The sequence below is a fragment of the Bos javanicus genome, chromosome 1 (genome assembly GCF_032452875.1).
Source record: "Bos javanicus breed banteng chromosome 1, ARS-OSU_banteng_1.0, whole genome shotgun sequence".
Lineage (NCBI taxonomy): Eukaryota > Metazoa > Chordata > Mammalia > Artiodactyla > Bovidae > Bos > Bos javanicus.
The window spans coordinates 22,855,334-22,882,727 of NC_083868.1; the positions used below are offsets into that span (position 1 = coordinate 22,855,334).

At 38.1% G+C, this 27,394-nt stretch overlaps 1 protein-coding gene across 1 annotated transcript in view; it reads left to right on the plus strand.

Annotated features, from left to right (window-relative positions):
* Positions 1–27,394, plus strand: part of LOC133254875 (putative uncharacterized protein ENSP00000383407) — a 54,604-nt gene that overhangs the window by 2,073 nt on the left and 25,137 nt on the right. The window contains exon 2 of the mRNA XM_061429265.1: positions 3,938–4,069. Within this exon, the coding sequence (XP_061285249.1) occupies positions 3,938–4,069 (132 nt within the window). The remainder of the gene's footprint in view (positions 1–3,937; positions 4,070–27,394) is intronic.

Sequence of the window (27,394 nt, forward strand, 5' to 3'; positions counted from 1 at the left end):
AGGGGGAAATTGTAAATCTTTTAGTAAATGGGGTTTTTAAGAGAAATATAAAGCCAAACTTAATGAACTACCCATTTTTAACCAAGGATACTATAAATAATCCATTAAAGGTGATTGCTATTATTTTGGATCTATAAACTCCAAATGGGGTCTATTTTTCAAAAGGGAGGCAGGATTATCCTTTTATGTGGGCCACTCTGAATCCAGAAATTTTTTTAGAGTTTTACATGGTGATAAGGCTTTTAGAAAACCTGCTCATTAGAAGCAGGATGATTTTTTTGTTGAGCTCATCATAGAGATATTGAGCTTAGCTTGACTTTGTAACCCAGTAAGGTTACAAATCAATTTCCCGTGCACCATTTCTTCAGTGATTTGCAATGCTGCCCCTATCTTTATTTGGTTTATATATTTTATCCCATTGGTATAGCTCCATCCTTTTCTTTTTGACTGTTCTACATACCTATTAAGGTAATTCTAATGCCCAGCAGATATCTTACTCCTAAGAATGTCCTCTTCTTGTTCATCTTCATAATGTGGACTTTTTAAATCTCTTTGCTTCTATAAATATACTGAATCATCTTATCAAGTTATGTGAAAGATTTTTATGGGATTTTGATTAAAATAAATTTAAATTTTACACCTTTAGAGGAAATTGACTTCATTCTGAGGTTGAGTTCTCTCATCCACAAACGTGTATAACTCTCCTCTTATTCTAATCTTTCATGGCCTTTAAAGATGTTTTATAATTTTCTCTAAAAAATTCTTGCACATTTTTGCTAACTTTATTGCTAGTAGTCTAAAGAATTTTGGTTGCTATTGTGATTTTTTTCCTAATTTGTTTTTGCTGATTTGTAGATGTGTCATTGATTTTCAAATATTGATATTGCAAGGAAGTGGTGGTGGTTTAGTTGCTAAGTCATGTCTGACTCTTGCAATCCAATGGACTATAGTCTGCCAAGCTCCTCTGTCCATGGATTCTCCAGGCAAAAATACTGGAATGGGTTGCCATTTCCTTCTCCAGAGGATCTTTCCGACCCAGGAATTGAACCTTGGTCTTCCTGCTTCTAACAATCTATGTTTTTTTCTAGTACTTTTTATGTAGATAATCTGTAAATTTTCCTCTTCTGTAGCAATTATATCATTCTCAGCTTCTCTCTCTCTCTCTCCTATAACATTGACAAATAAAAATACTATATGGCAGGCATCCTAGTCTTGCTTCTAACGTTCATGTAATTACTTCTAATTGAGTCTTCCTGAGGTTTTTGATAAATAACCCTAATGAGGTTGAGGAAGTCCTGTCTTTTCCCAAATTGCTGAGATTTTATCAAGGATGAATAATACATTGTTTAAAGCCTTAAAATATTTATTGAAGTGATAAAAATTTTTTAAGCATGTTACACTATGTTTAACTGTTGAAATATCCTTGTATTCCTGTAATTGACCATGGTGAATTTTTAAATACATTATTAAATTTAATTTTGCTAACATTGCATTTAGGAGTTCTTAAAACTATAAGTAAAACTGGACCCTTGTTTTCTTGATTGGCAAGAAAAATCTCTCACTTTATTTTGCTAGAATTCCTGATAATCTGATGTTGTAATGCCTCAATATGTCCTCCACATATTTACCCGCATGATTCATGGGTTTTCTGTTTACTCTTTTATGTACTTTGGGTGAACTCGTCAGCATTTTCTAATTCTTTTGAGAGGTCTAGAGTTCATCCCAATTTTTGATTACTTAATACAAATGTCTGTGGTTATATTATTTTCAAGACTTCTTGTTTTATTCTTTGTTTCTGCCTGTTTTGGTTTCATCATGGGTTAATTATTTTAATTGTAATATTCCTTTTTTATTTAGCTCATGTGAAGATGATAAATGTTCTCTTTAAATTATTTTTCACCTGTTTTATGATTTTACGTTCATGCAATGGAATGGAAATGGAAATGGCTTTATTCTCAGACTGTCAGTTCAGTTGACTTTTTCTCAGCTTTTGATCCCTACATGTGTTCTGGCCGGTGCTGGAGCATAACTCTCATCTCTCTCTCTCTGAGTGTCTCCGAGTGTCTCGGTCTGTCTTTCCCTCTCCTCTGCCTCTCACCTCCATCCTCCTCTCTCTCTTTTCTCTCCTTCTTGGCCTCTTTACCTTTCTCCATCTAGCTGTGAGGCAAAAATCTCCAGTCTTTCTGAAGCCCCAGTTTAGAAACAAGGTTTGCATTGCTGGTCCAGGTATCTCATCCCAGGGTGATTCTTGGTTTATTACTGATCCAGTCACTGAATCAGTTGGCAGCTTGTCTCTGATCCCAGTTTGCCGGCTGCATTGAATTTTACTTTCCTGGCCTATGGCTTCCTAGAAGCAACAGCCTCGCAGCTTTGGGAAGGAGATTTTTTCCGCCTCCTCCTTTCATTTTTCAGCCTCCTGTGGGTGCTGCTACAGCCCCTGGATTTCATCAGGGTGCTTGCTTCATGCGGAGGACCACCATCACACATTATACCACAAGATCCAAGATCCATCAGTGCTGCCTGTTTGTGGGCAGACACTTAACAGGTTCAAAGCTTAACCTCCAGTCACCACTTTGTGATTCTGTTAGGCTTTCAACTTTCCTACATGTTTAGGCATTTAGAGTACACATGTCTTAGGACTTAACCTAGGTCTTTTAAATTTTCCAGATAATTCATTTGGAGCTCAAGTTGCTTGAATTATGGAATTGTAGCACAGAGCTTATTGGTTGAAATTTCTAAAGATAGACAATGTGAATACAATTCAATCTTTATTTTGTTTGAATCTTAACAAAAGGTATTTTTAAAGATGAGAACATTTGTTGTACAATACTATGATTTCTCACTCATTGTTTCAAGCAAGAAAGCTTTTTTTGTAATCCAGCAGACATTTATATTGATGACATCATTATCAGCATCACCAGTTACTATCACTGGAAATTTTCAGTATATTGAGTGTATACCTCTCTCCCTTAAGACTGTCTCCAGCTGATGCCACACAATACAATTTAATCTTAAAAGGAAAAAAATCATAACAAGTTAATTAGTCAGTAAGTTTGCTTCCCAAATACAAAGAAGCATAGAGTTCACAATAGTGTTACATGTAGAGTCATACATTTTAAAAATCATTATTCCAAAAAGATAAAAACAAGTAAATAATATAACTTATTAATATAAATACTTTAAACATAAATGTTAATGCCTTTATTGTACCTGTGAGATACTTTTGCTATTTCAAAGCATACTCTGTATTTAATTTTATTCCGAGTTCTTCTTTTAAGGTGAATGAAACTGCAACTTTACAGTTGAGAAAGCTGAAGTACAGATTGTGTTTCTTATACAAGGACATAGTACTAATTGGTATTCCCATCAGAGGGATGCATATAACTAAAAACTCTGACCTGACAGCCAGTGAAGTTTATTGGTGTTCTAAGAGGTCTTTTCTTACCTAGAACTTTATTTTCTCATCATGCTTCTTGAGAAACTGCCTCATTTGGGGCTTCCTTCATGGCTCAGACAGTAAAGAATCTGCCTGCAATGCAGGAGACCTGTGTTTGGTCCCTGGGTCAGGAAGATTCCCCTGGAGAAGGAAATGGCTACCCACTCCAATATTCTTGCTTGGAGATTTCCATGAATAGAGAAGCCTGGCAGACATCTGTGGGGTTGCAAAGAGTCAGGCACAACTGAGCAACTAACCCTTTCATTTTCACCAACACTTAGAGTTTTATTTTAATTCCTGGCTCTCTAGTGAGTGCTGAGAATGCCTCTCTTTGCTGTCTTGCTCATTGTTGAACACTGACATACCATAAAGTATAATCCCAGTGCAAAGGATCATTTAGATAGGGTACTGTATAAAGGTGGGTAGATGGTTAGACAATTTTCCAAATGAAAATTATCATTTCCTTATTCCTTAATTAACTCAGAAATCTCTCTACTGCAGGAAGGCTCTATGGACAGCTTATATGAGCCAGTCCCAGAGCAACAAGCTCACCAAGAGAGGAGCTCGGGTAGAGCTGATTCTTTTTTCTCACGCTCTGAGGAGAGTGGAAGATCACACAGCACTCTCTTCACGGTGAGTGAAACTTGAGTGAATCACCTCCTTTCTATTGTATATGTAGAATCTCTTCCTTAAAGAAGCATGTACATATGGCAAAAGACCCTGTTTTCTGAAACTTCTTCATTTACTTTTAATTTCTACTTTTCATTGTTTTGTCTTACATGATTTTGGCTTATTAGTATGAGCTACCACTTACAAAGTATGTATTAGATGATCATGTAGCTAAAATTATTTAATCAAAAGCAAACTTATGACAAAGAAGTAATTGTATTGCTTTCCAGATGATGAAATTGCAGGAGAGAAATACAACATAACTTGTTAAAGTCTATAAACCATTTAGTGTTAAAGCTGGCAATTAAATACACATTTATATATGTCCACATCAGAAGTTTACTGGTAAACCAGGTCTTCGGGATGAGTGGGGAGAACCTGAGATTTGTAGCATTTGCCAATTCCCATGGTTTGAATGGTCCTACTGTGGTTGACTTCAAGCTGCCAATGGTTTAATAACAGGTTTACAATTCCTGAATATTTAATTATTCATTCTTTCTAGCACCAACTTCAGCACACCACTCACTGCTTTAAAATCTGTGCTACTTCTTTACTAAGCTGCTGCTTAAATTTATGGACACACACCACCAACTTACAAAATGTTGAGTATTATTAGGATGCAAAGGCAAATAGTTTTGTGAATTATATTTATAATTACCAGAGGCAGAGAGTTCTCCATGCTCTGCAAAATTAGCCCTGTTCCTGTTTTACAGTGCAGGCAGTTTTCTTAGTCAATTGTGCTGTAATTAAATTAATCCCGTTCTAATAAACTTATTTCATTTCTACTTTGACTTAGGACGATATAAAAAGTCCTATGTCTGCAGCAAATAATGAAATTTTCTATACTTACAGATGTAGAAGTCACCTCTTACCTTTGTAATCACATATTTCCTCAATAACAGCAACAAAAAATAATATCAACTATTATTTACTCAGTGCTTTCTTTTTGTCAGGGACTATACTGGATGATGTTTTATATGAAATTATTTATGCTGGTCCTCACAGTAACATTATAGAAGTTTAGAAATGTTGAGAAAGGCTAAATAACTTTCCCAGTTAAAGAGAGGATGAGAAAAGATTAGATTAAAATACCTTCCAATGTTACACCAACCTGCACAGCTACCTATTTTATTCGTTGGGGACATTGGAAACTTATTTTCCCAGCTTACCGAATGTTTCTGTTTCCCAGAAACCTAGATCAACTAAAGGCTAATATACTATTATGCATGTGTGCCTAGTTGCTCAGTCCTGTCTGACGCTTTTGTGGCCCCATGGACTGTAGCCCACCAGGCTCTTCTGTCCATGGGATTTTCCAGGCCAGAATACTGAAGTGGTTTGCCATTTCCTCCAATAAACAAGTTCAATAATAAGTCTCAGTAAGTAAATATAATTTAAAAAATTCAGTGCAGTGGAAACGCCGCTCTGTATCCTTTTCAATATCCTTAAAATATTGATGTTGACAGATATGCAAGGCTATGGTTTTTCCAGTAGTCGTGTATGGATGTGAGAGTTGGACTGTGAAGAAAGCTAAGTGCCAAAGAATTGATGCTTTTGAACTGTGGTGTTGGAGAAGACTCTTGAGAGTCCCTTGGACTGCAAGGAGATCCAACCAGTCCATCCTAAAGGAGATCAGTCCTGGGATTTCTTTGGAAGGACTAATGCTAAAGCTGAAACTCCAGTACTTTGGCCACCTCATGCAAAATGTTGACTCACTGGAAAAGACCCTGATGCTGGAAGGGATTGGGGGCAGGAGGAGAAGGGGACGACAGAGGATGAGATGGCTGGATGGCATCACCGACTCGATGGACGTGAGTTTGAGTGAACTCTGGGAGTTTGTGATGGACAGGGAGGCCTGGCATGCTGCAGTTCATGGGGTTGCAAAGAGTCAGACACAACTGAACTGAACTGAACTGAACTGAAGATATGTTTAAGAGGAAGCAGCAGTATTTTTACATCTCAATGTGAGAGAGAGAGACCGTTTACATGGGGCATGTCAATTGACACTGCAAAATGTACGCATTTTTTTCTCTATAATTAAAAAGAAAAGGTGAATAGGATTAAAAGATTCAAGATATTTCCTTAAATGTATGAATTTAATAAGTATGCAAGAAAAATAAACAAGTTCATGGCCAACTAGTTCACTAGGATTGTTATCGAACTTCATTTACACTGCAAAAGTAGATGAAAATAAAACATGATTTAAATTGTTACAGCTCTGTTTCCGTATATATATGTGAAAGTGGAAGTGAAAGTGAAAGTCACTCAGTTGTGTCCGGCTCTTTGTGACCCCATGCACTATACAGTCCATGGAATTCTCTAGGCCACAATACTGGAATGGGCAGCCTTTCCCTTCTCCAGGGGATCTTCCCAACCCAGGGATTGAACCCAGGTCTCCCACATTGCAGGCAGATTCTTTACTAGCTGAGTCATATATATATATATATATTTATATATATTTCCATATATATATATAATTACTCAGGTAAATGTATACATTTTATATATGTGTATACAATAAATATATATGTATCACAATTTAACTTTAAAATATATGCATATATATCAACATAAATGTTTATATGTATATAAATATCCACTTGTGATAAATCACTTCAATTGTGTCCAACTCTTGGCAACCCTACGGACTGTAGCCCACCAGGCTCCTCTGTCCATGGGATTCTCCAGGCAAGAACACTGGAGTGGGTTGTCATGCCCTCCTCCAAGGGATCTTTCAGACCCAGAGATTGAACCAGTGTTTCTTATGTTTCTTGGATTGGCAGGCAGGTTCTTTACCACTAGCGCCACCTGGGAAGCCAGTATATGAATGTATATGTGCATATATGGAGAAGAAAATGGCAACCCACTCTAGTATTCTTGCCTAGAGAATTCCATGGACAGAGGAGCCTGGTGGGCTGTAATCCATGGAGTCATAAAAAGTTGAACACAACTGAGCAACTAACACATGCTTATGTGTATATATACACACAGTCACACTGAAAAGCAACTGGTTCAATTATTGATTCCAGTATTCAATTGTTGAATTACACCAATTGTGTCAGATTATTATGGACACCTATTTTATTCCTGATGAAAATGATTCCATAGCTTGGATAAAACAAAATTAGTCTTTTAATCATGAAATTTAGTGATTTTAGAACTTTCCTGACTTTCCATCCAAGTTTCTGAAGAATGGAGCCTTTTTTTCTCCTACTACTCTCTCCCCCCCTTTTTTTTCTAATTCAAGGGGAAAAATATTTGGACCAGTCATAATAGTATTGAAAATAGATGCTTCTTTATGGATTAATGTTCTGAAAATACTATGAAAAGACGTCTAAACTTAATGGAATTATTCCTCAACTCTGAGAGTCCTCAGCCCAAATGTGTTTGTAATTTTCCTGTAGGGGAGAGGTATTCTCAAACTTAAACACTTTACACCCAACCCAACAGCATACATAGAGTGGAAATTTATAGTTCATACTAAAAATAATGTCATTTGCCACATGAATTGAAAAGAAAAACAAAAGGAGAGAAGAATCCTAGGCCTCTAGGTTTCTCTTAATCTATTTTATTTATGCATACTTATTAGAAGTGAGAAGGGTTGTAAGATGTTCCAGGGCCCCCAAAGAGAAGATCAGGTGTAGACCAACTGCATAATTAGAGAGATGTTTAAGGGAAAAAAAGTAATGTTGGGATTTTAAATGAAGAACGTCAAAAATATCCAGTTTACATTTTAATTGAATTTCTAGGAGGGATTGGTAATGGAGAGCTAAATAGTCTAAAGAAGAACTTATTTTAAATGAGACTTTACTAAATTTTATAAAGATAATAATAAGTGGTTCATTTATAATATATAGCAAAGCCAGAGAGTTTTGGAGGGCTACTACCAAAAAAAGATTAACAATAATAATAATAGCTAAAAAGTTTGATAGAGTGAATAATCATGCAGCTAAGCAAATATGCTGAAAGAAAATAGACTAACATACTAGCCTAGCTAAAGACTGATTACTTTATTACGTTAATTAAAATGTCGGTTGTTACTGCTTGATTCTATACCTATTTTAGCACCACTTTATTATGTCTTAAGCTAATAAATGATCTTGAATTAGAAGAAAAGTGAGAACATAAAATGTTTATACCTCTGCCAGTTTGGGGTTAACAAGATCAAGCCTGAATTATCAAGCTTGCCATCTATATTGATTGGAGAAAGCCAATAATTGTCAGTTTTCCACTTCATTTTGTATCTCATAAATTAAGTCGGTAAGATATTTAAGCCTTTTCAAGTGTTAATGTGTTAGTTGCTCAGTTGTGTTCGACTGTTTGTGATCTCAGGAACTGGGACCCACCAGGCTCCTCTGTCTTGGAATTCTCCAGGGAAGAATACTGGAGTGGGCGGCCATTCCCTTCTCCAGGGGGTCTTCCTAACCTGGGGATAGAACCTGGGTCTCCCAAATTGTAGGCAGATTCTTTACTGGCTGAGCCACCAGGGAAGCCCTTCTCAAAAATGAGCTTAAATGTGGAACAGGGGATGTATCTCTATTATTTGTAGAATGAATAAATATTCATTCAATGAATATTGGTAAGCTAAATGAACGAATCAGTGAAAATTTATTAGTCACGCTAAAGAAAGTCTTAATTATGGAGAAAGTATGATGCAGTGTCATACATGAGCTTTGGAGGTGGGCATTCTAACTTTGCACTTACTAGCTATTTGACTTGTAAAAGCTGTTAAAATTCCCTAGACCTCAATGTCCTCCTCTGTAGAATGAGGACAACAATCCTCTGTATGGATTCAGCCTAGTTCATTTTCAGAGAAGAGCATCCTGGCTTTCCATTGAGTGCTCAAGTTAGAATGACAGATGTATTACAATAGAGCTGTGACTAGAACTGCTGCCCTGGGTAGCCTGTATGTGTACTGCCCATGAGCTAGGAACAGTTTTTACAGTAAAACAATTAAGTATGCCCATTGTAAAGGGAAAGTGTTAGTCGCTCAGTTGTGTCCAACTCTTTGTGACCCCATGAACTGTAACCCGCCAGGCTCCTCTGTCCATGGGGTTTTCCAGGTAAGGATACCAGAGTGGGTAGCTGTTCCCTTCTCCAGGTGATCTTCCCGACCCAGGGATCAAACCTGGGTCTCCTGCATTGCAGGCAGATTCTTTACTGTCTGGGCTTCTAGGGGAGCCCATAAGTGGGCTACAACTATTTCCCCTTACCCTCAGCCCTGCAGCAATTCTACTGTCTGATGTCAGATGAGAAGGGCCACTCCTTTAATTTTTAAACACTGATAAATAAATTATCTCAAATATCTATCTAGTAAGAATTCCAAAGAGTTGGGATAATTGTCACTATTGAATTTTATCAGCTAATTGCTTCTAATTAATTTTTAGCACTTATTTTGTGTGAGGCACTGTTAGAGTCAGTTGGCATATATTAGTGAATAAAATTGTCAAAGATTAAAAAAATAAATAAAAACAAAAGTAAAGAAGACCATGCCATAGAAACTGTATGTGGCCCACAGAGCCTAAGCTATTTCCATCTGACAATTCATGGAAAAAGTTTGCTGATCTAGCAAGCAACATTTTTAAAAAGAAAAACAGGTAGAAATTAATTTAATAATATTGTACTTAAGTATATGTAAAAGATTATTGATTTAATCTTTCAACTTGTAATTATTATGAAAAGTTAATGTGATACTTTATATTCACATAGATTTTGAAATAAGATGTGTATCTTATACATCTCAATTTTGATGCTAAAACTTCAGTGGTTAAAGTGAATCCTGCTCCTAATGAAACAATAAAACGTGTATTTTTGAGCCAGCTTCAATTTCAAAATTTAAATTAAATTAAAATTTAGTTCCTCAGTCAGACTAGCCGTATACCAATTGCTCAGTAGCCACATACAGTCAGAATGGCTACTGTACTGGACAGTGTAGAATTAGAGGCTTGAAATTGCTGGTGATGTTGAGGTATCCAAGTAACCAAATAATATTAACTCCCCACTTTACTTCGGGAAATACAAAGTATAAAAATACTTGATGATAAACAGTTATATACTTTTAAGAGACAAGACTATAGGGAATAAGTGTATTAACCAGCGAGGAAGCTGAGATTAGTGATGTGTCTGAAATGGATGCAGTCAAGACTGCAGTTCTGGCTTCTCAAATACTAATCTTGTTCTTTAACCTCTCTGTCCAAGCGTGTGTGTGTGTGTGTGTGTGTGTGTGTGTATGTTTTGCATGTCTAGGCAAGAGAGTAGGCTAGAGAGTAGGAGAGGCTGAGTGGGAGAATATGTTTTGGGGAGATGAGAAATGAAGAGGTGGGGAAGACAGAAAGATAAAGAATCCAACCTTGTTATATACACTGAATATAATCTAATATATATGACATGGCAGAGAGAACTTGAGATGGGCAATGAAGTTAATAAACTTGAGTTTCATTCCTGCTCCCCAGGCAGCTGAAAACTCTGTATCCTTGAAAATGTTATTGAACTTCTCTGACCCTAAGTTTTCTGAGCAATAGAATATGGATAAAGATGTCTGTCTCTTGGTTTGTAGTGAGGATCAAATGTTATAACACACGTTAAGCACCTGGCATAATGTATGTTAATGTTCACTTTGCTTCCTTCTACAACCCATCACACCAGGGCAGAGTGATCCTTTAATTTAATATCCTTGATTAAATGACTTTAAGTCAAACTCTCACTTGAGCTTGGATGTCGTTTTAAAATAACTGCTCAAAAAATTTGTAATCAACACTGCTTACCTAAAAGCATTGATTTTTTACCAGGCTGGACAGGAAGAAGCAACAGGATTTATTGTTGATGTGCATTAGAAAACCCAAGATTTTAATCTCCACAAATTGCCTCAAATCATGAACAACTGGTTTGAGTGCAATGTTTGACATTCATTCCGAGATTTCCCTCCATGTGTAAATAATAGTAAACAAGAAAATCTATCACAGTGACTCTTATTATCTTAATTTATATTTCAGGTGTTTCTTTGGTCCATTTTAAGTTAAATATTTTTTAAATGCAAGTTTATTTATTTCTTTATTTTTATGTTCTTACTCATCAACATTCAGCACTGATAAAAAGCACTGGAGAAATCAATTAAATTGCTCCCAGCTACCAGATATTAATGAGAGTGTAATATAGCAGATTCAAACAGAGTTTTAAAGACAAATGATACGATGCATGTCTAACAGTTGGTTAGAGCTCAGCACTAATGAGGCCAAGGTCAAGGGTTTAATCCCCTCTTGGCCAGTTGGTTTTGCTCTGTTCCATAGCCACTGGCAGGATCCATGACCCAGCCTGCCATCTTGGCCATGCCTGCCATTGATCATTAAGGAATCTGGGTTAGAGGATGAGGTGGCACCATCACCCACTACAGGAAGATCCACTGAAGGGAAGAACAACCCAGCTGACCAATAGTTTATCTGCCCATGAAGGTTTTACTTCCCTATAATCAGTCTTCAGGCCACTAGTGCAATTCTCAGCTTTCAACTTGGCAGAATTTATGGGGCAAGGGTGGGCTTCCCTGATAGTTCAGTTGGTAAAGAATCCACCTGCAATGCAGGAGACCTCCAGTTCGATTCCTGGGTCAGGAAGATCTCCTGGAGAAGGGATAGGCTACACACTCCAGTATTCTGACCTGGAGAATTCCACAGACTGTATAGTCCACGGGGTCACAAGAGTCAGACATGACTGAGCAACTTTCATTATGGGGCAATGGTAAGGGCATTAAAAGAGAAAACTGAGTTCTTGCCTTGGCTTTGTTTTTAAATAGCACTGAATAATCATTACATAATCTGACTCTTCATTGCCACCTCTATAAGATAATAGGATTAGACTAGATGTTCTCCAAGTCCCCTTGCTGCTGGTTCCATGGGTACGTTTTAATATTTTTTTGGAAGGAACGTTTTTTTTTTAAGATAAAACACTATTATTTTCCTTCTGAAACTGAAGGCAGACTTTTAAGATGGCCTTTAATAAACCCTACTGAAAAAATCAGGGTTCTGTAGAGAAACAGAACTAATAGGATGTGGATATATAGAAAGAGAAATTTATTTTAAGGACTTGACCAGTAGGGAGGCTGGCAGGTCTGAAATTTGGAGGGCAAGCCAGCAGGCTTGAGACCCAGGGAAGGGCTGATGTAATAAGGAGTTGAAAGGTAGTCTAGAGGCAAAAACCCTCTTCACTGGGGATTACAGTCTTTTCTTCTTAAGACCTTCAACTGTTGAGATGAGGTCCAGCCACATAATATAAAGTAATTTGCTTTACTCAAAGTCTATTTCAGTGTTAATTTCATTGGTGTTTGACCAAGTGTCGGGTTCTGTGGCCTAGCCAAATTGACCTACAGAATTCACCTTCGTTTGCTTTCTGGTATTTATGTCTTTATGTAATACTCACCTTTCTTTGTGTGTGACTTGATTCCAGCAGAATTTGGCAAAGGTGATAGAAAGTCACATCAATGATTAAGTTATAAAAGACTATAACGTCTGTCTTACAAGCCGACTCTCTCCATTGCTTTCTTGCTTGCACGTTACCGTGAAGCCAGATCCCATCTAGAAGGGGCCCGTGTGGCCAGGAACCCAGAGCAGCATTCAGCCTACAATCAGCAAGGGCAGAGGCCTTCACTTCAACAATCTATAGAAAACAATGCTGTCAACAATCGCTGAGAGAGCTTGGAGGAGGATTCTCTTCCCAGCTAAGCCTTCAGATGAGACCTCAGACTTTTGGGCCAATAGCTTGAATGCAAACCTGAATCAGAGGATCCCCATAAGCCGTGCTCATATTCCTGACACAAAGAACTTGTGAAATGATACATTTGTATTGTTTTAAGGCCTTACATTTTGAAGTAATATATTGTATAGTAATAGATAACTGCTGCTAAGTTGCTTCAGTCATGTCCGACTCTGTGCGACCCCATAGACAGCAGCCCACCAGGCTCCCCCGCCCCTGGGATTCTCCAGGCAAGAACACTGGAGTGGGTTGCCATTTCCTTCTCCAATGCATGAAAGTGAAAAGTGAAAGTGAAGTTGAACTAATGCAGGTCTAAAATTACCTTGATAAGTTATCGGTCAGAGGTCTTTGCAGATAACCAAAATCCAAGTTAGCTCATTTAAACAGAAAGAAATGGATTGCAGGCTTAAAAATTCTCCAAATTGTTGGGAGGTTGAAGACAGATCCTCTAGCTGAGTCTGAAGAAATGACTGAGAAGCACACTGAGAAACTTGCCATCCGGAAGAGAGCCGCTGCTTCCAGCATCATCCATCATAAGTGGTGAAATCCAGATGCCACTATCGTAGCAGCAGGCTTCATAACTACACTATCTCTGCTGAGATTTGAGATAATAAAAATGGATACCCACCTTGTTTTTTCTCTCATGTTAGTCAGTTTTGAATCAGTGTTTTCAGTTGGTCCATGTGATGGATAGGACTTAAGACTCACATCTTACCCTAGTAATGAAAGGATTCTTCTCTCTTTCTCTACTTCTTCCCTTCCTTATCTCTTTCCCTCCTTTGCTTCTCCTTCTCTTTCTCTCTCCTCCTCCTCCTTCTACACATTGATTTTAGGATTAGTGAATGACAGATGTTGGCTACAGCAGGAAATATATATATCAAAAATATCTAGAGATGACATGAAACACCATGTAATTAAATGCTGCATTATAAGTATACAGCCCAACTTCTACAATAATTCTCAGAAGGAATTTCAAAAAAATAATACAATAGGAGCACAAAATGTGAGAGTCAAACATAAAAGTCCCAGCTTTTAAATTTACCAGCTATGTAATCTCAGACAAGTCCTTTAAACCCAGTTTCTTCTCCTATAAAATAAACTGCTTGTTACTTTCACTCATCATTTGAAAATAAAAGGTGACAACCCAGTTAACATTATTAGTGCAGTGGCAGGCACAAAATAGATGGTCAATAGTAAGCATGATTGTGGTTTGTGGTTTAATGGTACAAGTTCAGTGGAGAAGGTAAAATTTAAGCTGGGCTTGAAAAGGAAGAGCTAGGGTTAAAAAATGGTGAAGGGATAAGTAATAGATTAATGCTGCACCCTGTCTTAGCATCTTCCACAAAAGGCCTTAAAAAGCACTTAGAACTGAGTGTCTTATAAATGGATACATGAACACACCGAAATGTGACATGTCATCTTAGAATAGGTGAGTAATGAAGTCAAAATAGGTAACTCCCAGGTTGGTATTCTAACCATTCAACTGCATTTCTTACTTGCCTCCAAACTACTAAAATTGGGAATTTTTTTGTTCTGTCTCCATATTAACATCAGCATTGACATAGCTATTAATAACATAGACACTAAAGGAAGAAAATGAGATTAACAAAGACATCCTATCAGCCAGGCCTTCATCAAACTATGAACAAGAGGAATCAGTGTCAAAACAATGCATGTAATCCTTTTCTTGATTTCTAGATTGTGAAATGACTCATAACAAGTTGACATATAAAACACAGATCAGCTTCATTAAAAACACTGCACTTTTCTTTCATTTTTATTTTTTATTCATTATATCTAGTCACATATCACTTTTCTTCTGCCACCATTTCGTATGTGAACCATTTCTGGTGGTTTTAAATAGTTTCCTCCTGTAAATAGAGACATATATTAAACTAAAATGAAATCAATAGATTAAGGTTAATTATTCCCTATTCTCTTTTTTATTTCCTAAGCTCAGGATACAATTACTAATTGAATCGAATGAAAGCCATGTTATCTCTTTAATCATGTTTTAAAGAAAAGGCTGTAAAGCAAAAAAGCCCATTCCCATTTTAATTTTCTCTTAAAAGCTTCTGTCATCCCCATTGACTTTGGATTGAAATATTGTAGAAAAGGAAACATGGATTGTTTCTACTGGAAGAGTTTTTCAAGTTCTTGTTCACCAACCTTCATGTTATAGGTGTAGAGACTAAAGTTCTGAGAAGGTTCTTGGACCTTACCTAGTTTAGTAGCAGACCTGGGAAATCAGGGCTTCCCAGGCAACTGAGTTAGTAAAGAATCTGCCTGCAATGCAGGAGATCCCGGTTCGCTTCCTGGGTTGGTGCCCTCTGGAGCAGGGATCGGCTACCCACTTCAGTATTCTTGGGCTTTGCTGGTGGCTCAGACAGTAAAGAATCTGCCTGCAATGCAGGAGACTTGGGTTTGGGAAGATGCCCTGGAGGAGGGCAGCCAGCAACCCACTCTAGTATTCTTGCCTGGAGAATTCCAATGGACAGAGGAACTTGGAGGGCTGCAGTCCACGGGATCGCAAAGAATCAGAGTGACTGAGCAACCAAGCACACACACCCACTGGGAAATCAAGCCAGGTTCTGGAGTGCCAGTCCAGTGCTTGTTCATTGTAAGAATGGAGCTTGATAGCTTTACCCATCTATTTCCTATCACACTTTTCACAGGTTTCTTCTTGTTCCATTTGGGGCTGTGAGGAATAAATAAGAATGATATAAGTGGCAGGCAACATGAAATTTAAACATTACTTGTCTTTCTCCTTTATAAAGCCTTCAGTTCAGACTCAGTTGTGTCCGACTCTTTGCAACCCCATGAACCATAGCACGCCAGGTCTCGCTGTCCATCACCAACTCCCGGAGTCCACCCAAACCCATGTACATTGAGCTGGTGATGCCATCCAGCCATCTCATCATCTGTTGTCCCCTTCTCCTCCTGCCTTCAATCTTTCCCAGCATCAGGGTCTTCTCAAATCAGTCAGCTCTTCGCATCAGAGTTGCCAGAGTATTGGAGTTTCAGCTTCAACATCAGTCCTTCAGATGAACACCCAGGACTGATCTCCTTTAGGATGGATTGGTTGGATCTCCTTGCAGTCCAAGGGACTCTCAAGAGTCTTCTCCAACACCACCATTCAAAAGCATCAATTCTTCTGCGCTCAGCTTTCTTCGCAGTTCAACTCTCACATCCATACATGACTACTGAAAAAACCATAGCCTTTACTAGATGGACCTTAGTTGAAAAAGTAATGTCTTTGCTTTTTAATATGCTATCTAGGTTGGTCATAACTTTCCTTCCAAGGAGCAAGTATCTTTTAATTTCATGGCTGCAATCACCATCTGCAGTGATTTTGGGGCCCCCAAAATAAAGTGAGCCACTGTTTCCACTGTTTCCAAATCTATTTGCCAAGAAGTGATGGGACTGGATGCCATGATCTTAGTTTTCTGAATGTTGAGCTGTAAGCCAACTTTTTCACTCTCCTCTTTCACTTTCATCAAGAGGCTCTTTAATTCTTCTTCACTTTCTGCCATAAGGGTGGTGTCATCTGCATATCTGAGGTTATTGACATTTCTCCTGGCAGTCTTTTTTTTTTTTTTTTTAGCTTTTTATTTTTTTTCTTTAATAGAAAATTATTTAATTAGTATACATGTGTTCCCCATCCTGAACCCTCCTCCCTCCTCCCTCCCCACACCATCCCCCTGGGTCGTCCCAGTGCACCAGCCCCAAGCATCCAGCATCGTGCATTGAACCTGGACTGGCATCTCGTTTCATACATGACGTTTCACATGTTTCAATGCCATTCTCCCAAATCTTCCCACCCTCTCCCTCTCCCACAGAGTCCATAAGACTGTTCTATACATCAGTGTCTCTTTTGCTGTCTCGTATACAGGGTTATCGTTACCATCTTTCTAAATTCCATATATATGCGTTAGTATACTGTATTGGTGTTTTTCCTTCTGGCTTACTTCACTCTGTATAATAGGCTCCAGTTTCATCCACCTCATTAGAACTGATTCAAATGTATTCTTTTTAATGGCTGAGTAATACTCCATTGTGTATATATACCACAGCTTTCTTATCCATTCATCTGCTGATGGACATCTAGGTTGCTTCCATGTCCTGGCTATTATAAACAGTGCTGCGATGAACATTGGGGTACACGTGTCTCTTTCCCTTCTGGTTTCCTCAGTGTGTATGCCCAGCAGTGGAATTGCTGGATCATAAGGCAGTTCTATTTCCAGTTTTTTAAGGAATCTCCACACTGTTCTCCATAGTGGCTGTACTAGTTTGCATTCCCACCAACAGTGTAACAGGGTTCCCTTTTCTCCACACCCTCTCCAGCATTTATTATTTGTAGACTTTTGGATCGCAGCCATTCTGACTGGTGTGAAATGGTACCTCATAGTGGTTTTGATTTGCATTTCTCTGATAATGAGTGATGTTGAGCATCTTTTCATGTGTTTGTTAGCCATCTGTATGTCTTCTTTGGAGAAATGTCTATTTAGATCTTTGGCCCATTTTTTGATTGGGTCATTTATTTTTCTGGAGTTGAGCTGTAGGAGTTGCTTGTATATTTTTGAGATTAGTTGTTTGTCGGTTGCTTCATTTGCTATTATTTTCTCCCATTCTGAAGGCTGTCTTTTCACCTTGCTAATAGTTTCCTTTGATGTGCAGAAGCTTTTAAGTTTAATTAGGTCCCATTTGTTTATTTTTGCTTTTATTTCCAATATTCTGGGAGGTGGATCATAGAGGATCCTGCTGTGATGTATGTCAGAGAGTGTTTTGCCTATGTTCTCCTCTAGGAGTTTTATAGTTTCTGGTCTTACGTTGAGATCTTTAATCCATTTTGAGTTTATTTTTGTATATGGTGTTAGAAAGTGTTCTAGTTTCAGTCTTGATTCCAGCTTGTGCTTCCTCCAGCCCAGTGTTTCTCATGATGTACTCTGCATATAAGTTAAATAAGTAGGGTGACAATATACAGCCTTGATGTACTCCTTTTCTTATTTGGAGTCAGTCTGTTGTTTCATGTCCAGCTCTAACTGTTGCTTCCTGACCCACATACAGGTTTCTCAAGAGGCAGGTCAGGTGGTCTGGTATTCCCATCTCTTTCAGAATTTTCCACAGTTTATTGTGATCCACACAGTCAAAGGCTTTGGCATAGTCAATAAAGCAGAAATAGATGTTTTTCTGGAACTCTCTTGCTTTTTCCATGATCCAGCCAATGTTGGCAATTTGATCTCTGGTTCCTCTGCCTTTTCTAAAACCAGCTTGAACATCTGGAAATTCACAGTTCGTGTATTGCTGAAGCCTGGCTTGGAGAATTTTGAGCATTACTTTACTAGCATGTGAGATGAGTGCAATTGTGCGGTAGTTTGAGCATTCTTTGGCATTGCCTTTCTTTGGAATTGGAATGAAAACTGACCTTTTCCAGTCCTGTGGCCACTGCTGAGTTTTCCAAATGTGCTGGCATATTGAGTGCAGCACTTTCACAGCATCATTTTTCAGGATTTGAAATAGCTCCACTGGAATTCCATCACCTCCACTAGCTTTGTTCATAGTGATGCTTTCTAAGGCCCACTTGACTTCACATTTCAGGATGTCTGGCTCTAAGTGAGTGTGAGTGATCACACCATCATGATTATCTGAGTCATGAAGATGTTTTTTGTATAGTTCTTCTGTGTATTCTTGCCACCTCTTGCTTAATATCTTCTGATTCTATTAGGTCCATACCATTTCTGTCCTTTATTGTGCCCATCTTTGCATAAAATGTTCCCTTGGTATCTCTAATTTTCTTGAAGAGATCTCTAGTCTTTTCCATTCTATTGTTTTCCTCTATTTCTTTGCACCAATCACTGAAAAAGGCTTTTTTATCTTTCCTTGCTATTCTTTGGAAGTCTGCATTCAAATGGCTATATCTTTCCTTTTCTCCTTTGCTTTTCGCTTCTCTTCTTTTCACAGCTATTTGTAAGCCCTCCTCAGACAGCCATTTTGCTTTTTTGCATTTCTTTTTCTTGGGGATGGTCTTGATTCCTGTCTCCTGTTCGATGTCACAGACCTCCATCCATAGTTCATCCAGCACTCTATCTATCAGAGCTAGTCCCTGAAATCTATTTCTCACTTCCACTGTATTTAGGTCATACCTGAATGGTCTAGTGGTTTTCCCTACTTTCTTCAAGTTTAAGTCTGAATTTGGCAATAAGGAGCTCATGATCTGAGCCACAGTCAGCTCCTGGTCTTGTTTTTGCTGACTGTATAGAGCTTCTCCATCTTTGGCTGCAAAGAATATAATCAGTCTGATTTTGGTGTTGACCATCTGGTGATGTCCATATGTAGAGTCTTCTCTTGTGTTGTTGGAAGAGGGTGTTTTCTATGACCAGTGCGTTCTCTTGGCAGAACTCTATTAAACTTTGCCCTGCTCCATTCTGTACTCCAAGGCCGAACTTGCCTGTTACTCCAGGTGTTTCTTGACTTCCTACTTTTGCATTCCAGTCCCCTATAATGAAAAGGACATCTTTTTTGTATGTTAGTTCTAGAAGGTCTTGTAGGTCTTCATAGAACCATTCAACTTCAGCTTCTTCAGCATCACTGGTTGGGGCATAGACTTGGATTAACATGATATTGAATGGTTTGCCTTGGAAACGAACAGAGATCATTCTGTCGTTTATGAGATTCCATCCAAGTACTACATTTCGGACTCTTGTTGACTATGAGGGCTGCTCCATTTCTTCTAAGGGATTCCTGCCCACAGTAGTAGATATAATGGTCATCTGAGTTAAATTCACCCATTCCAATCCATTTTAGATCACTGATTCCTAGAATATCGATGTTCACTCTTGCCATTTCCTGTTTGACCACTTCCAATTTGCCTTGATTCATGAACCTAACATTCCAGGTTACTATGCAATATTGCTCTTTACAGCATCGGACCTTGTTTCTCTCTAAAGACTTGTGTAAATATAATTTCATGAATCACAACACATCTAAGGATACTTAAGCAAGTTACCAGGTGGCTCCCCCAGTGCAGAAGACCCAGGTTAGATCTCTGGGCCAGGAAAATCTCCTAGAGAAGGGAATGGCTACCCACCCTAGTATTCTTGCTGGAAAATTTCACAGACAGAGGAGCCTGGAAGATTGCATTCCATGGGGTTGCAAAGAGTCAGACACAGCTGAGCTACTAACACTTTCACTTCAAGGAAGTTCTAATAATAAACCAAAAGCAAGTTCTAAAAAATGGTACAAATGAACTTATTTAGAAAACAGAAACAGACTCACAGACTTAGAGAACCAACTTACGGTTACCAGGGAGAAAGGTGGGTGGGGAGAAATAGACTGGGAATTTGGGATTGACACATTACGCATAGCTATCTTTAAAATAAGATGTCTTTCCATGAAAAAAAAAATCTGGAAAAGAACCTTTTTGAAAAGGAAGAATCTTTTGTAATTCAAATAACCATCTTCTAAGTAACCTATTTCACCACCTGGATGTTCATAGCACTGTGAGAGGAGTTTGTTAGTTCGGGATTGATAGAAAGCTCACTTAGCTCACCAGTAGACAAATGGCCAAGTTCTCCACAGTTTACCAGCCCTGTCCCTGATGGGTTAGACATAGTACTCATGCATTCTCCAGGTGCTGCAAGTTCTAAGATCTGCCCTGAGATGATGAGCCTTGTGGGGATACCATACACCACCTGTTTCTCTTGAGGAAATCAGAATTCATTAGCACATAGGATTATTACTCTTTGACAGGAGCTAGACGGGCTGGCAAGAAAGTCTACTTTTCACATCAGAATGAACTGATATTGCTTCTGCTGCTGCTTCTTGAATGCATTCTCATGGGGGGATAAAATCTGTTTTCCCTGAGAACTATAGGTTTATTATAGTCATATACTGTGGGGGCTCCAATGTGAAGTCTGGCATCTAAATTCAATGATTCCTAAAGTGCCGGTTTTTAATTAAATGTGCCATCATAAATTACTGGGTATTCTTTGATGATTATGATGATGGCATTCACAAAATGATTAGTGCATTTAAAACGCATCAATCTACTATTCATACACTTGTCTTCAAATAAAACTACATATTCATTCTATATAAAATAGATAACCAATAAGGACCTACTGTATAGCACAGGGAACTATCCTTAATATTTCATTATAACCTATAAGGGAAACGAATCTGAAAAAGAGTACATGCTATGTGTCTAAAATGAAATATAACTGAATCATTGTGCTGCACACCTAAAACTAACACATTTTAAGTCAACTGTATTTCAATTAAAAAAAGAATCCAACCCAATCAGACAATTGGCAGAAGACCTCAATGGACATTGTGCTAAAGAAGACATAAGGATGGTCAAAAAATACATGAAAAGATGCTCCACATCATTAATTATTAGAGAAATTCAAATCAAAACTACAATTAGATATGACTTCACACTCGTCAGAATACGTGCATGCATGCTCAGTCATGTCCAACTCCTTTGCGATCCCATGGGCTGTAGCCCACCAGGCTCCTCTGTCCATGGAATTTTCCAGGCAAGAATACTGGAGTGGGTTGCCGTTTCCTCCTTCAGGGGATGTTGCCAACCCAGGGATCAAACCTGCATCTTTTGCATCTCCTTCATTGCCAGGCAGATTCTTTACTACTGTGCCACCTGGGAAGCCCCAGTCAGAATGACCATCATCAGAAATATTAAAAAAATAAATGCTAAAGAATGAATAGAGAAAATGGAACCCTCCTACACTGTTGGTAGGACTCTAAATTGGTAGAGTCACTATGGAAAACAGTATGGAGGTTTGTTTAAAAACTAAAAATAGAGCTACCATATAATCCAGCAATCCCACTCCTGACCAAATATCTGGAGAAAACCATAATTTGAAAGGATACATGCACCCCAGTGTTCATTGGAGCACTATTTACAATAGCCAGGACATGGAAGCAACCTAAATATCCATCGGCAGATGGATGGGTGAAGAAGATGTGGTACATATATACAATAGGATATTGCTTGTCCATGAAAAGGAATGAAATAGTGCCATTTGCAGCAACATGGATGGACCTAGAAATTGTTATACAGAGTAAAGTCATAAAGAGAAACAAAAATACTGTATAATACTGTTTATATGTGGAAGCTAGAAAAATGATACAGATGAACTATTTGCAAAGCAAGAATACAGTAGATATAGATGTAGAAAGTAAACATGTCTACCAAAGGGGATGAGATAAACTGGGAGACTAGGATGCACTACTCTAAAATAGATAACTAATGAAAACCTACTGTACAGTACAGGGAACTCTTCTCTGCTCCATGGTGACCTAAATGGGAAGGAAACGTAAAAAAGAGTGGATATATGTACAACTTTGCTATACAGCAGAAAGTAGCATAACATTGTAAAGCAACTATACTCCACCAAAAATTAAATAAAAGGTTATGTGCAAAAATACTAAATTATTCATAGTATTGCTTTGTTAAGAATATTTTTTCTGAGTTTTCTGTTTAATAGTGGCATATGAAAAGTGAAAGTGAAAGTCACTTAGTTATGTCCGACTCTTTGTGACCCCATGGACTGTAGCCTGCCAGGCTCTCCTGTCCATGGAATTTTCCAGGCAAGAATACAGGTGTGAGCAACCATTCCTTTCTCCAGGGAGTATTTCACACCCATGGATCAAACACAGATCTCCTGCATTGCAAGCAGATTCTTTACCATCTGAGCCACCAGGGAAGCCCAGTCGTGGCACATAGCACTATATTTTCTCTTCTTTTTCACATCACTCTCCCTTCTGGCCAACAGCGTTCATTTATGGGATCTCTGATCTAGATGAAGGGTGGATTTTCTATCTGTGTAATCCCAGGTGGCGCTAGTGGCAAAGAATCCACCTGCCGATGCAGTAGACTTAGAGATGTGAGTTTGACCCCTGAGTCAGAAAGATCCCCTGGAGGAGGGCATGGCAACCCACTCCAGCATCTTTGCCTGGAGAATCCCATGGACAGAGGACCCTGGTAGGCTACAGTCCATAGAGTCTCAGAGAATCGGAGATAAGTGAAGTGACTTTGCATGCATGCATGCATAGAAGTAGTATTGTGTACTCATTAAGGCATCAGGCATAAAATCTCAGTTTTACCACTTACTGGTTATGTGACCTTATGCAATTTAACTGCTCTGTTCCTCAGTTTATTCATCTGTACATTGAAGATGATTATAACAATATAAACCTCACAAGATTGTTGAGAGGATTAAATGAATTACTACATATAAAGCATTTGGAACTATGCTTGAAAATCCATGAGTATTCTGCCATTGTTATTCTGATACTGTGTTAATCAAGAAATTAGAAAAAACAATAGCAATTTGCTTTAACCTCCTGGGCTCAGACTAGCTATAGTTACTAACATTTTCTTTGTGGTGTTGTCTATTCAATAATTTAGGAGACTTCTTCATGTGATTTTTCTCCACATGTTTGTAATCAGGTATACAGGCAGCATGGAAGAACTCATGGGTTGCAGGCCTCCTTCACAGGGAAATGGTTTGTTATCCAGCACAAAAAACTCCTCCTTGTTTTCAGAACAGAGCTGAAAGCTGGCTACATATTTTTTCATCTCTCTGGTGACTTTCAATGCACTGCAAAATTAACCCACTTTATAAGCATCATAAGCATCCTCTTTGCTAGATGCCTTTTAGAATTTTCTTAAAGGAACTTCTGTGAATTTCCATGTCTTTTTTTGAACATCTGTGGGACCTTTATTGAAGCCTAAAAGGCTAAGAAATGTCCAGACATAGGCTCATTCAGTTTGGGTGCAGCAATCTTGGAATAATGGCATTTTGATATTAAAATCATTTTAATTATGCAAGTGAATTGGCTTTATTCTTGCAAGAGAATGAGTTGAAATAAAAGAAATTGGGTTAGCTTATTTAAATAAGAAGTTATGGCACCCCACTCCAGTACTCTTGCCTGGAAAATCCCATGGACGGAGGGGCCTGGTAGGCTGCAGTCCATGAGGTCGCTAAGAGTCGGACACGACTGAGCAACTTCACTTTCACTTTTCACTTTCATGCATTGGAGAAGGAAATGGCGACCCATTCCAGTGTTCTTGCCTGGAGAATCCCAGGGACGGGGGAGCCTAGTGAGTCGGACACGACTGAAGTGACTTAGAAGTATATGTATGTATACAACTATGTGTATCATATTTATGTTCAACTCCTGCCTCAATATCGGAATTCTATGTAACCGTTAATGAATAATTAATCTAATGAGAAATAACATCAGTAAGTACCTTCATTGGTTTGGAGATTTTATAAAGGCTAGCTCATTTAATCTTCAAAATTAGAAAAATCATGAAATCCAACAGGACCCTCCTGCTGAGAGCAGTAGTCATTGATTATGGCTTTTGAGAGAAGAACCAGTTGCAATACCTTTTTGACTCTAAAAGAGTGTATGGTACATAATAGATGCTCAATTAATGTTTGTTAAATCAACTGTGGATATATGAATGAATGAATTATATTATTTTAAGGAATATATGGGAGCGATGAAAATGCCTAGCGTTTAACCAAGGTAAACACTGTATGTGTGACCCTAGACAAGTCAGTTTACCATCTGGGACCTCAATTTATTCATCTGCAAATCAAAGGTCAGATCTCATCAACTCTTCAGTCTTAAAAACTCACCATGGGATTTACACCATCATTTACTGTCAATCAATATTCTCTGTACAGAAATACTTTTCACATTTCCATTAGCTTGGCAACAACAAGTCCTGACATATTCGCTTCATTTTTCCTTTTGACTTTGTGATTTGAAAGTAAGATTTAAAAACCAATAATGCAAGAAACATGCACATATTAGATTCAACCCCAAAGGACAGTCTCAACCCCACAGTATGAGACTAGATAGATGGCAGTTGGTATCCAAAATTTCTGTATTCTTTTAAAAGGCATCTTCTCTTTTTTCATTTCAAATTGTTTTTAAATTTTCCCTAATTTGATCTAGTTTCATAGTTATGTGAAAGCGCTTTGCTCCTAGAGCCTACCCTCTTCTACTTGAAAAATAACACAGCTTGGACATACTTTTTTAGTTTCTACCAGCCCATTCATAATAATTTGTCTACATTTCATTTTTTTATTTTCCTAAAATTTGCCAGGGGTAAAAATTAAATTAAGCTACAAATTCCCTAATGAATGAAAGATAAGACTAATAATTAGTACTTGACTGAAGGGATAATAAAGGCTAATAGGAGCACGCTTTACCTGGTATTTATGGCAAGTGTCAAATTAATGGAGTAGACAGAATGACTTCATTGACTCTCCGAAGTGATATTTCCCTTTTGTAGTTCAGAGTGTCACACACACACAGACACACACACAGATATAGTTCTGAAATAAAGCTGTGTGTAGTGTCTCTGGACTTGCCCCTCCAGGAATAAAGACCCTAGGGTCTGAACTCCGAAGCATGTGACAGTCTGCTTACGTAAGCAGACTGTCCGGTACAAGCAGTACTAAAAATTGCTTAACCAGTTCAGTAGTCATTTACTACTAAGCAACACCAGGGAACAGACGTCTTCTGCCCTGTTTGAGTAATCCTTTTCCTTCATATCATCACACTTGAAAGCACATTTCGTGTGCTTCACTCTCCTACTCTCTTGTAGGACACAGGTTCCCTAAGAAGCACCACATTGTCTCTTTCATTTTGATAGAGATTCCAAAGAAATTCTAGCTCAAAATCTTTTTCAAAGTAGTCAGTAAAAGAAAACTCTTTAGTAAAAGATCCCCAAACCTAAGCTGATTCATTACAAGCAAAAATTGGATGACCTGGATTCCAGTAAAACAGAATAAAGTAGACAGTCTCTAGAGAATGTTGTGACAATATTTGTTTTAAAAATTACCAGTATCCGAGTATGGTTACATGAAATTTTTTCAATCTTGGTCCAGATACCTCTAAACCTCATCTCTTAATGTAACTGTGTCCCTTTCACCACATCGGTAGCCATGTATATTTAACCAGCTTTGTGTAGGATTGAAATCTGATTGTATTAACTTAGCCAAGGCTTCACCCAGGTGAAGCAGGAGACTCTGCTTGAATAATATGCCCTCTTCCCCAATTCAAACACTTGGAGCTCAGTTTCACACAAGTTTTGTGTCATCTGGAATTAATCTCTTTGGTAGCAAAAAAACAGTGAATTATTGATACAATAAGTGGATTCAAAAAGAATATGTTTCAAGTGATAACAAATATGAAAGATATTTAACATTTCTTATCTTTCTTGTTTCAAATCTGTCTTTGGTATTGGTTAACTAGTTTAGAGTTAACCATTTCTCAACATACTCAAAAGAGACAGAAGTATTCTGAAGAGAACAAGATTTGCGATCTGAAGAGATTTATCTACACTCATGTACACAGATTAATGTGACTCTGGGACAATGGATTCAGATTTTTGAGACATAATTGACCCAAACTGCATGCTTATGGGGACGGGAAGTTTGGTCCTTCCTAGCTAAATTCCAAATATATATGATAGGAATATATCATATATATGACGGCCACACAAAGATAGGTGGCCATCCCCTTTCCTGATGACCCTCACAAAACTGGTGTGTCTGCTGATTGTGAGGGAAAAGACATAATGAGCTTCTGGGCTGAGGGTCAGAGGCATTTAGACCAAGACTGAATTTCATAAAAAGACCATGAATAGAGATTGATTACTTTTAGGACACATGATAACAAAGCATAGAGAATCGAAGGAGTGATCAATCTGACCACTAACTCCTCAAGGTTCTGTTGCTATTCCAACTCATGTCAGGGCTTGGTTTATGACTCCCTCATCTTTACTTCTGGCCCAACTCTCTTCTACAAGACTGTCCTCTAGGTGATCCATAGGCATCTTAATTTGGCAAAAGTAGTTCAAGTTTGGGGACTGACTGCTTCAGCAGATGGGTTTTCAGTTCTACTCAACAACTTGAAATAGGTGATTCAAATTGTCCTTGAAGTTAAATCTTGATAAAAACATAATAAGGGTTTGAGGAAGGGCCCCCTCAGTTACTATGTAGGGGAAAGCTTATCTTGGATTTTACAGTACTCAGGCTCTCAAGCATTGCAGTAATAAAACCAACTGTGAGTAAAATCTGCAAAAAATACTATGCTGTATACTTGAAACAAATGCCATACTGTAAATCAAGCACACTTTAATTTAAAAAAAAGTGCTTTCCTTCTTCTGATTTTTGTTCACCACTCCTTTCAGCTTTAGCTTCTATGTTTTTCTCCTTATATGGAATATTGGTCCCCAAATTCTTTACTATAAAAATTCCTACCACACCAAAAAAATTATTCAGAACATGGTCTGCTGCCTATCATATAACATGTGTTCAAAAAACACTTTGGACACCAAATACATAAATGGTTTTAGGATGAAAGACTGGATGAATGATAAAGAGAAAATCTGAAGAGAGTTCTTAAAGGTGCCTAGAAGCAATTTAAGCCCTTTCAAAGATGGATGGTGAAAGACATGTTGACATTGTATTCTGCCAGGGTGTAAGGGATATGACATCAGCTTCT